The sequence below is a fragment of the Scyliorhinus torazame genome, chromosome 5 (genome assembly GCF_047496885.1).
Source record: "Scyliorhinus torazame isolate Kashiwa2021f chromosome 5, sScyTor2.1, whole genome shotgun sequence".
NCBI lineage: Eukaryota > Metazoa > Chordata > Chondrichthyes > Carcharhiniformes > Scyliorhinidae > Scyliorhinus > Scyliorhinus torazame.
In genome coordinates this window covers 85,062,242-85,074,253 of record NC_092711.1, presented here as the reverse complement: position 1 = coordinate 85,074,253, position 12,012 = coordinate 85,062,242, and the positions used below count along the sequence as shown (strand labels likewise).

Sequence of the window (12,012 nt, the reverse complement as noted above, 5' to 3'; positions counted from 1 at the left end):
GCTGGATTGTGACGTACACAGCTCAGTTAGCTGGATTGTGACGTACACAGCTCAGTTAGCTGGATTGTGACGTACACAGCTCAGTTAGCTGGATTGTGACGTACACAGCTCAGTTAGCTGGATTGTGACGTACACAGCTCAGTGAGCTGGATTGTGATGTACATAGCTCAGTTAGCTGGATTGTGACGTACACAGCTCAGTTAGCTGGATTGTGACGTACACAGCTCAGTGAGCTGGATTGTGACGTACACAGCTCAGTAAGCTGGGCGGCTGGTTCGTGATGGAAAGCGACCCCAACAGCGCGAGTTCAATTGCTGTATCGGCTGAGGTTCTCATGAAGACCACCATTCTCAAACTTGCCCCTCATCTGAGATGTGCTGACCCTCAGGTCAAATCACCACAAGTCAGCTCTGAAAAGGAGAGCAGTCTCTGTGATTATGGCGCCATTTACATTTTATTTTACATGATGGCTGAAATAATGGGGAAAACCCTCTGCTCCTCTCATTCAATTCAATGAAAGTTACATCATTCAGGTGGCATCAAAATGCTATTTTTTGTCATGTGATAGAGATGGAGAGAGAGATGTGAGTTTCTATTGAGGGGCCATAGAGATGGTGATCCCCAAATGATAGACGCTGAAATGTGGATGTAACGTTTAATGAGAAAATATTCGGATCAACGCATGGTCACATTTTGAAGTGCTTGTTAACTTATAAATCACAAATAACAGAGTCTAACTTGTTGAATGGACCATTCTCCCCCAGCGACACCGTCTCCGCCCACTCTCTACAGCCTGGTCTCCTGTCAGCAACACAACAGTGACGGCTCCGTGACCTTCGGCTGTTTGGCGATGGACTACTCCCCAGAAATCACCAGCCTTACCTGGAAGAAAGATGGGCAGCTGATCACCACTGGAGTTAAGAAATACCCGTCAGTGAGAAACAAGAAGGGAACCTACACCCTGAGCAGTCAGTTAACCATCACCGAGTCAGAGGGGGGATGCAGCGAAATCAGCTGTGAGGTTCGACACAGCGGCTCAGACAAGAGCATTGGAATGGAATGTAAGTGTTGTGGAATCTGTGAGAAACAGACGCTTTGATTACTTTATTTACATCTTTGGTCATAACACATTTATGGTTCTCTGCATAGTTCTGATTCCTGCGAGAAATAGTGACCACAGAGAAACTGTTAAAATACAATTAGTAATTTTATTGATTACATCTTCTTCAAGAAATGTCTAACTTGTGTTTCTTGAAGGTGGAGTCAACACTCCAAATGTTCTCCTCACCGTGAGTTCCAATGAAGAAATCTCAAGACAGAAATTTGCAACCATGGTCTGTTCAATCAACGATTTCCATCCAAAGTCAATGACGGTGAAGTGGCTGAAGAATGGACAACCCATGGGTTCAGGATTTGTCACCTCGCCCCCCTGTGAAGTGAACGGGAACTTCTCGGCGAGCAGTCGGCTGACAGTCTCCGCTGGGGAATGGTTCAGCAAAGCGGTCTATACCTGCCAGGTCACTCATCAAGAGGTCACACAAAGTCAAAATATCACTGCGTCTGGTAAGAGACACAAACAGAGGAAACAATAAATCATCCTGCACTCTGAAGTTAATCCAAATCAGGAATTTACTGAAGTTAGTGTAAAGCACAGAACAACTTCTAATTTACTGCCATGTAGTTTGTGTTTCATTCTGACGTAAGAGCTGCATGAGGGTTGCTTATCATTCACGATTTTATGAATATAGAAATAAATTTATCCCTATAATTTGAAGTAATTTAGTAAGTGAGGTGGATGAATGAATTGAAAATCGCTTATTGTCACAAGTAGGCTTCAAATGAAGTTACTGTGAAAAGCCCTTGGTTGCCACATTCCGGCGCCTGTTCGGGGAGGCTGGTATGGGAATTGGACCCGCGCTGGTGGCCTGCCTTGGTCTGCTTTAAAAGCCAGCGATTTAGCCCCGTGCTAAACCAGCCCCTGTTGGACTTGATGCCAGCTTTATCCTGAGACAGCTGATTATATTTGAGTCAGTGGGTGTCTCAAACACTTAACTGATAACAGCTCCGGGGGAAAGTGTTGGAAAGTTCATCCAACCTATTTATGGATCAGCCGCCAGTACTTCGTTCCTGAGATCAGGAATGGAATATTTGTATTGGGAATGCTGAAATGCTGATTCGTTAGAATGATATCGGGGCTGACTGTATTTCACAATGAGAATAGTTTTCACAAACCAAACTGATTTTCCATTGCGTATAGAAGATTAAAGGCGGTCTTTAGAGGTTGATGTTTCGAAGTTGATTTATTCCCATTTAGAGTTCAGGCTGAATCCTGTTGTCCTGATTCTGAAGATCAAACTTGGGTTGATTTCCACTTTTTTCATTCGCAGATCCTTCCCTTTGCACTGATGCCTCAGTAACAATACTGCCACCACCAATAGAACAGGTCTTACTGGAGGCGACTGTAACCTTAACCTGCGTCATTTCGAATGCTCCTTATGGAGTCAACGTGTCCTGGAGTGAAGCGAAGAAGCCGCTGAAATCAGAGATTGCCGAGCAGCCTGGGGCAGATACTGAGAGCGTGGTCAGCAAATTAAACATCTCGACACAAGCCTGGCTGAGTGGGGCTGTGTTTGACTGTGTGGCGAGCCATCAGGACCTGCCAACTCCTTTAAGGATTTCAATCCACAAAAAAATAGGTGAGCGGTGAGACTGAAGCAATAAGTGAGTCATTTTGTCTATTTCTAGTGTCAGTGCAGCGGTCAGTATTTAGCATTCAGTGTATTTCTGGCCCATTCTGATTGGTAATTCCACTAACTAAATACTCTGGGCGTTTAGAGTTTAAGGGGGAAATTGATATGCAGATGAATGAACAATGAAACCCAACAGTGATATTGGGTTTAGATGGAGCGAGACCATAGACCACAAGACTGAGGAACAGACGTTGGCCATTGGGCCCATCAACACCGGTCCAGCCTGCAGTGAGGTCATGACTGATCTGATGTGATAATCTTAAACTCGTCTTTCCCGACTTATCCCCATATCTCTTGACGCATTCACAGATTTAAAGTATGTCTCCCTCAACCTTGAACATACTGAACAACCCAGAATCTACAGCCCCCCGGGTTAAATAATTCCACAGCTTCCCTACTCTCTGAGAGAGGAAATTCCACCTCATCTCTGTCTGAAATGGGCGAACCCTCACTTTGTGATCATGCACGCTGGTCCTAGACGCTCCCACACGGGAAAACAACCCCTCAGCATCTATCCTAAGGAGCTCCCTGAGAATCTTTCATGTCTCAATTAGGTGGCCTTCATTCCTCTAAGCTCCAATAAGTACAGCCCAGCCTACTTAACCTCAGCTCAAAAGAAAATCCCTCCATACTCGGGATCAACCTCGTGAACCTTCTCTGGACTGCCTTCAAAACCAATCTGTCTTCCTTAGATAAGGGCGCCGAGACTGTTCAAAGTATACCAGGTGCAGTCTAACCAATGCCTTGTATAGTTTTAGCCAGACTTCCCCATGCTTATATAATATTCCCTTTGAAATGAATGTCAACATTCAATTTGTCTCCATATTACCGGCAGAACTTGCTTTGTGTGATTTTTGCACGAGGACCCCCAATTCCCCCGTTACTTCAGCTTTCTCCAGTCTTTCTCCATCTGAATAATATTCAGTTATGTACTTCCTCCTACCAAAGTGTCTAACCTCACATTCTCGGTCCCTCTGTGTATTTTCTGTAATCCTCACCACTTGCCTTTCTACCTATTTTTTGTCATCTGCAAACGTGGGAATAGAACATTCATTTATTAAACACAGTTTTGAAATTCATGTATATTACATCTACTGCCCCCCCTCTCTCTCGCCTTCTCATTATCACCTCAAATAAGGGCAATAAATTTGTCAGGCATGATTTACCCTTCACGAGGCCGCGCTGACTCTGTTGATTATATTGAGTATTTCTAAATGCTGAGCGATTGGATCCGTTATAATGGACTCGAACCGTTTCCCACTGACAGATGTTAAGGTCACTGGCCGATAGTTACCTGTTTTTGTCTCCCTCCCCTTTTGAATAAGGGTGTTACATTGGCAGTTTCCCAATCCTCTTGGGGTAAGGTGGGAGGAGCCTGGTGTGGAGCTTATACACCAGCACAGAACAGCTGGGCCGAATGGCCTGTTTCCCTGCTATCCACATTCTGAAACTTTCGAATCCAATATGTAAATTCTCAGGGAAAAGGCTTGTGTCCACCTCTGCTCCGAGCTCGGAAACCGGACAGATCCCAAAGTGGAAAATGGAAACCTTTAAAATCCAACACAAAACACATTTCTCTCACATCTAACCCGCGGTTCCATTGTCTCCAGAATTCCCCATTTTATTTACATTTATTGTACATTTTCTGCAGATCCCAACCCGCGGGAACCGTCCGTCTCTGTCCTCCTGCCCTCGGCTGAAGACGTCTCCGCTCAGAGATTCGTCTCCCTCAGCTGCTTAGTGAGAGGTTTCTCCCCCCGAGAGATCTTCGTCAAGTGGACCGTCAATGACAAGCCGGTGAATCCCGGGAACTACAAGAACACCGAGGTGATGGCGGAGAACGGCAATAGCTCCTTCTTCATGTACAGCCTGTTATCCATTGCAGCGGAGGAGTGGGCCAGCGGTGCTTCTTACTCCTGTGTGGTGGGACATGAAGCCATCCCCTTGAAGATCATCAACAGAACGGTTGATAAATCCAGCGGTAAACCCAGTTTTGTGAACATTTCCCTCGCTCTGATGGACACCGTTAATTCATGTCAATGAGAATCTATCAATTGCATTTCGAACTAAATAAAAAAATTTAAAAGGTTTTTTTCCTCCAATTGTGATTTAAATGTACAGCCGCTTAATTAATGGAGCTTCCACTTTGCTGATATTAGATCTGTTCAATGAGACCCGGATTTCTACAGGTCTCAGCCCCAGGTCTGATACAACCAGAGCTCCCAGCTCAGATACACCCTGGGTTGGAGACAGAGTAAAATTCATTCATTGCAGGATTCACAAAATATATTCATTGACTTTCTTCTCGCTGAGGAGAAATCGGACACTTTCCCATTTCAGACAGACAAACACATCACATTTAGATCTCGGTGTTCCTGCTTCTCCCATTGCCCATCCCTTTAAAAGTGATGTCAGCTTAAAATAGCTGCATCACACCCACTGGGAACTAAATTGAGAATCAAACAGAAACAAGGACCAACAATCACCCATCAAGGAGAGGGGAAATGGAAATGTTTAATCCATTATATCTCCACCTCTCCTACAAAATCAGTAGGAGCCCCTAGGTAATCCACTGTCCCCCCACCTCCCCCACAGAGACAGGAGGAGGGGCATTAGTTAATGCACTCTACTGCCACTTCCTCAAAAGAGAGAGGAAGGGGCATAAATTAATCCACTGCAACCACACTTCCCAAAACAAAGACGGGGGGGGGGGGGGGGGGGTTATAGTTAATCCACTGCATCCCCACTTCTCCAACAGAGAGTGGGGAATGGACGTTAGCTAATGCCCTGCACCCCAACTCCCTAACAAAGAGGAAGGGACTTAGTGAACCCACTATACCCCTCACTTCCACACCAAAGCATGGGGGGCAGTAGTTAATCCAGTGTATCACCACGCCCCAACAAATAGTGGGGGAGGAGCATTAATTAACCCTGTACCCCCACTTTCCCACCAAGGAGCTGGGGCATTAGTAGATTCACTGTACAGCCGCTTCCAACAAAGAAAGGGGGAGGGCCTAAATAAATGCACTGTCCGCCCACTTCCCCAACAGAGAGGGATGGGCAATATAAACCCATTTTACCTCCACTTTCCCGACCAAAAGAGGAGGAAGGTGATGAGTGAACTCACTGTATCTCCACCTCCTCAGCAGGGGGAACCCAAAGAGAATTTGTTCAGCTGGCCAGAGAGGGAGAGACTATTAAATCACTATCCACCTACTCCCCAAGCAGGGAATTTGGGAGTGGATGTGTCTCTACACTAAGGACTCAGTTACTGACATTACAAGACGGCTTGTAGCTTACTGGTTGAAGATTTTAAAAACCCATCATGCTAAAGATGTTCTTAAACTATCTATTCACGCAACATATTTTTTTTAGCACCCTTGTTCCTCTTATCCATATGCAACAACTGATTTCCCAAAATCCAAATCCAGATGGTGATTGAATTCTCCCTGGGTTTTCAGTGTTCTCTCCTGAGGCACCTCCTTGTATTTTTGCATTCGGTCAATGATGTCAGCTTGCAACTCACACAAAACACATTTATAAGCAGAAAGTTCAACATATTCTACATCGGTACCAATAATACCCACAACTGGCAAAGCTACAGGCAGCTGATACAAATACACAGACAGATAAAGACACAAACACTAAACATACAGGCACACGTACACACACCCACAACCATATACATGAGCACACATAGACACAAACACATACATAGATGTACACATAGAAACACATGCATACATATACACATAAACAAACACAGAGACACTCGTGTACACACACACACAAATTCACACACACAAGCCGGCATGCACAAACATGCACATACATCCACATGTCCACACAGATACACAAATATGCAAACACAAACATATAAAACCAGACAAGCAGACTGACACAAGAATATGAAACACAACTGTAAGCAACTACATATACATAATAGTAAAAATAATGTTTATTGTCACAAGTAGGCTTATGTTAACACTGCAAGAAGTTACTGTGAAAAAACCCTAGTCGCCACACTCTTGGCGCCTGTTCGGGTACACAGAGGGAGAATTCAGAATGTCCAAATTACCTCACAAGCACATCTTTCGGGACCTGTGGGAAGAAACCGGAGCACCCGGACGAAACCCACACGGACACAGGGAGAACATGCAGACTCCGCACAGACAGTAACCCAAGCCAGGAATCGAACCTGGGACTCTGGCGCTGTGTAGCAACAGTGCTAACCACTGTGCTACCGTGCCGCCCACAATCGCACAATTTCACAATGACAGAAATATTTCCATTAAAACAGAGACAATAATCCACATTAACACACTAATGGGCACACGTAGTCACATATTAACAGATTCGTACACACGCTCATACAAACACACATGAATACACATGGAGGTGTCAATACACAGCAATAGATAGTTATAAACAAACATCAACGCACAAATAGCACTGCTGCCTCACAGCGCCACAAACCCGGGTTCAATCCCAGCCTCGGGTTATTGTCCGTGTTGAGTTTCCACACTCTCCCGTGTCCGTGTTTCCTCCGCGTGCTCCAGTTTCCTCCCACAGTCCAAAGATGTGCAGGTTAGGGGGATTAGCCATGCTCTATCACCCCTTCGCGCCCAAAACGTTAGGTGGTGTTACGAGGTTCTGGGGATAGGGCAGGGCGTGCACCGTGCACCTCGGTAGGGTGTTCTTTCGAAGGGTCGGTGCAGACTCAATAGGCCGAATGGCCTCGTTCTCCACTGTAGGGATTATATGATGATGATTCTGTGATGAAATACACGCATTGACACACACAGACACACACACGCATTTATCCAGGCACAAACATTAAGACACTGGCATGCATGTTGAACGCAAAAAGACACATTAACACATATATTGCTAGACAGGAAAGTATAAACACATATTAACACAGGCAATAATATATAAACATAGATTTCAACACATATACATACAATATATCACTCATATATACACATTGACAGAAGACAAACAAAGTTCCGGTTTGGGCCACTGTCTGTGCGGAGTCTGCACATCCTCCCCGTGTGTGCGTGGGTTTCCTCCGGGTGCTCCAGTTTCCTCCCACAGTCCAAAGATGTGCAGGTTAGGTGGATTGGCCATGATAAATTGCCCTTAGTGTCCAAAATTGCCCTTAGTGTTGGGTGGGGTTACTGGGTTATGGGGATAGGGTGGAGGTGTTGACCTTGGGTAGGGTGCTCTTTCCATGAGCCAGTGCAGACTCGATGGGCCGAATGGCCTCCTTCTGCACTGTAAATTCTATGAAAAAAAAAATCACACACAAGCGCTGACACACAAATACACAGACCAATACTCAATGACACGATGAACACACAGTGAACCTACACAGACATCTGGACACACAACAGAGGAGTAAATCAAAACACGGAACTTCGCATCGACACAGACACAAAAGCTAAGGAACAAACACAAACGTCAGGCAATGGCGGCACGGTGGCATAGTGGTTAGCGCTGCTGCCTCACGCCACCATGGACCTGGGGTTCATCCCGATCCTGGGTCTCTGTCCCGGTGGAGTTTTCACATTCTCCCCATGACCTGTGGGTCTCACCCCGACAACCCAAAGATGTGCAGGGTAGGTGGATTGGCCATGCTAAATTGCCCCTTAATTAGAAAAAAAAGTTAAAGACATCAATTTCTGAGAGTCATGAACGCAACAGTAGATATGCAATGACAAATATATTAAAGAATAAATTAGCAGCGGGAGAAAATGAAACGAGAATATAAAAATAAATCGTGGATTAATAAACAATCTAATTATATTTATTTGGCTCTATCCTCATAGATACCACAGACCACACCTGGACTGAAGACGATGAGGATGATAACGGGAACATCTGGACAACCGCTTCCACATTCATCACCCTGTTCTTCCTGAGCATTTCCTACAGCGCTGCAGTCACTCTGGTGAAGGTGAGAAGATTCAATCCACTCACACTTCAAACTGACAGAAGCCGTTTCAAAAATCTCTAAATGTTTGATTGACTGAAAACTCTAACATCAATGTCCCAGATTATAAACATCTGCTTCATCATTTTCTCTCTCTTTTACAGATCAAGTGATCGGTTGACGTTCGGACGCTGTAGATTTTCCTCAGCTGTTTATTATGATCTGTGTGTGACACAAATGCAATATCTCCTCTTGGTGACTCGAACAGTAAAATCTTCTCAGTTTATTATTCTGCATCTGTAACTGAGACAATCTTGGACAGTTTTTCTGTTTCCCAGTTTGAAATGTCCGAGATAATTTTGGCTGTAATGTAATTGTAGCTAATAATTTCCCTCAATATCTAAGTAAAGTAATTTATCTCGTTCCTTACTCATAACTTTGGCCTTCCCTTTATATTGAGCTCCTGTTCTCTCTTTCTGGTGCCTGTTACAGTTGTACATACATTTGGCAGCTCAGAGGGCATGTGTTCTGTTCTCACCGTGACCCTCAATCGTTGTGTTTCCTTTCGTCAACTTCAAAATAAACTTTTGTGGAATATTTTCTCTGAAATTTTAATAAATATTGAATGAAAAATGAAGAAAATAAGACTTGTCTGAACTCCTTTCTCTCAGGCCCATCGGCACCGCTCCATTTCCCCGATTACACAGTTTTCTCCCTTTTCCCAGACAGATATTTCTCACCAGTCCTGTCTGGGATGTGTCTGAACTCAAGGCCCCTCAGTGAAAGAGCCACTGCGCCACCAAGCGGCCCATCCGGGTAAACACACCTTCACCTTTGCCTTTTTATGGTTAAACTCCAGAGACAGAATGATTGCACAGCTAAAGAATTCCACAGATTCACTGCGCTCTGAGAGAAGAAATGTCGCCTCATGTCTGTCTTAAATTTGAGACCCCTTACTTTGAGATTATGCCCTCTGGTCCTGGACTCTCCCACAAGAGGAAACATCCTCTCAGCATCTACCCTGTCAACCCCCCTGAGAATGCTTATGTCTCAAAAAGGTCACCTCTCATTCGTCTCAACTCCAATGAGTACAGGCCCAAACAACTCAACCTCTTCTAATAAGAAACTCTCTCCATATCCGGGACTAACCTTTAGTTAATTGGATTAGGCCAGTTTTCAGAGGCTAGATTCACAGTATAAAAGTGATCCACCGACAGTGCAGACTTTGTTTTCACTGAGTGCTGAATTTGGTGCATTTGAGTGCTATAGTGAGAGTTTGGTGACTGAGGGAGCTGGGTGAGGAGGGAGTAAGGTGCTCCTTTCATTTTGTTTCCTACATTTCCGCAAAGAGCGAGAAAAGAGCCAGGCGTTTACAGAGAGTGCAACTGACTGGGAGCAGAGTCGGAGGGCGGAGGTCCAGTTGGTCCACAGGGCAGCTATATTCTGTAAGGTAAGAGGGGATGGAGGCTAGGCCAGTTGCATGCTCCTCCTGTAGGATGTGGGTGGTGAGGGATACCACCAGTGTCCCCGCTGACTATACCTGTGGGAAGTGCACCCAACTCCAGCTCCTTAGAGACCGTGTTAGGGAACTAGAGCTGGATGAACTTCGGATCATCCGGGAGGCAGTGGGGGTTATAGAGAAGAGTTACAGAGAGGTAACCACGCCCAAGGTATAGGACAAGAGTAGCTGGGTTACAGTCAGGGGAAAGAAAACAAACAGGCAGACAGTGCAGGGATCCCTCGTGGCCGTTCCCCTTCAAAACAAGTATACCGTTTTGGATGCTGTTGGGGGGGATGACCTACCGGGGGAAGGCCCTAGCGGCCAGGTCTCTGGCACTGAGTCTGACTCTGGGGCTCAGAAGGGAAGGGGGGAGAATGGAAAAGCAATAGTAACAGGAGATTCAATGGTTAAGGGAATAGATAGGAGATTCTGTGGTCGCGAACGAGACTCCCGGAAGGTATGTTGCCTCCCGGGTGCCAGGGCCAGGGATGTCTCGGATCGTGTCTTCAGGATCCTTAAGGGGGAGGGGGAGCAGCCAGAAGTCATGGTGCACATTGGTACCAACAACGTAGGTAGGAAAAGGGGTGTGGAGGTAATAAACAAGTTTAGGGAGTGAGGCTGGAAGTTAAAAGCCAGGACAGACAGAGTTGTCATCTCTGGTTTGTTGCCGGTGCCACGTGAAAGCAAGGCTAGGAATAGGGAGAGAGTGCAGTTGAACACGTGGCTGCAGGAATGGTGTAAGAGGGAGGGCTTCGGGTATTTGGATAATTGGAGCGCATTCTGGGGAAGGTGGGACCTGTACAAGCAGGACTGGTTGCATCTGAACCAGAGGGGCACCAATATCCTGGGAGGGAGGTTTTCTAGTACTCTTCGGGAGGGTTTAAACTAATTTGGCAGGGGAGTGGGAACCGGATTTGTAGTCCAGCAACTAAATTAGCCGATATTCAGGATGCCAAAGCATGTAGTGAGGCAGTGGGGAAGGGAACACTGACAAAGGAGAGTACTTGCAGGCATGGAGATGGATTGAAGTGTGTATACTTCAACGCAAGAAGCATCAGGAATGAGGTGGGTGAACTTCAGGCATGGATCGGTACTTGAGACTACAATTTGGTGGCCATCACGGAAACTTGGATAGAAGAGGGGCAGAAATGGTTGTTGGAGGTCCCTGGTTATAGATGTTTCAATAAGATTCGGGAGGGTGGTAAAAGAGGTGAGGGGGGGGGTGGCATTGTTAATTAGAGATAGTATAACAGCTGCAGAAAGGCAGTTCGAGGAGTATCTGCCTACTGAGGCAGTATGGGTTGAAGTCAGAAATAGGAAAGGAGCAGTCACCTTGTTGGGAGTTTTCTATAGGCCCCCCAATAGTAGCAGAGATGTGGAGGAACAGATTGGGAAATAGATTTTGGAAAGGTGCAGAAGTCACAGGGTAGGCTTTCAACTTCCCAAACATTGAGTGGAAACTCTTTAGATCAAATAGTTTGGATGGGGTGGTGTTTGTGCAGTGTGTCCAGGAAGCTTTTCTAACACAGTATGTAGATTGTCCGACCAGAGGGGAGGGCATATTGGATTTGGTACTTGGTAATGAACCAGGGCAAGTGATAGATTTGTTAGTGGGGGAGCATTTTGGAGATAGTGACCACAATTCTGCGACTTTCACTGTAGTAATGGAGAGGGATAGGTGCGTGCAACAGGGCAAGGTTTACAATTGGGGGAAGGGTAAATACGATGTTGTCAGACAAGAATTGAAGTGCATAAGTTTGGAACATAGGCTGTCAGGGAAGGACACAAGTGAAATGTGGAACTTGTTCAAGGAACAGGTACTACGT

The 12,012-nt window shown here is 45.6% G+C and overlaps 2 protein-coding genes and 1 gene segment (V, D, J or C); 2 read left to right on the top strand and 1 right to left on the bottom strand.

Annotated features, from left to right (window-relative positions):
- LOC140418742 (Ig heavy chain C region-like) overlaps positions 1–4,840 on the top strand; it is a 31,339-nt gene extending 26,499 nt beyond the window's left edge. Inside the window, 4 exon segments of the C gene segment in view lie at positions 765–1,061; positions 1,258–1,563; positions 2,388–2,696; positions 4,402–4,840. Coding sequence covers positions 765–1,061; positions 1,258–1,563; positions 2,388–2,696; positions 4,402–4,793 — 1,304 coding nt within the window.
- LOC140418749 (uncharacterized) overlaps positions 1–12,012 on the bottom strand; it is a 346,993-nt gene that overhangs the window by 240,170 nt on the left and 94,811 nt on the right. The window lies entirely within an intron of this gene.
- The window catches only part of LOC140418745 (uncharacterized), a 362,902-nt gene that overhangs the window by 328,864 nt on the left and 22,026 nt on the right, over positions 1–12,012 (top strand). The gene's annotated exons all lie outside the window — the stretch shown is intronic.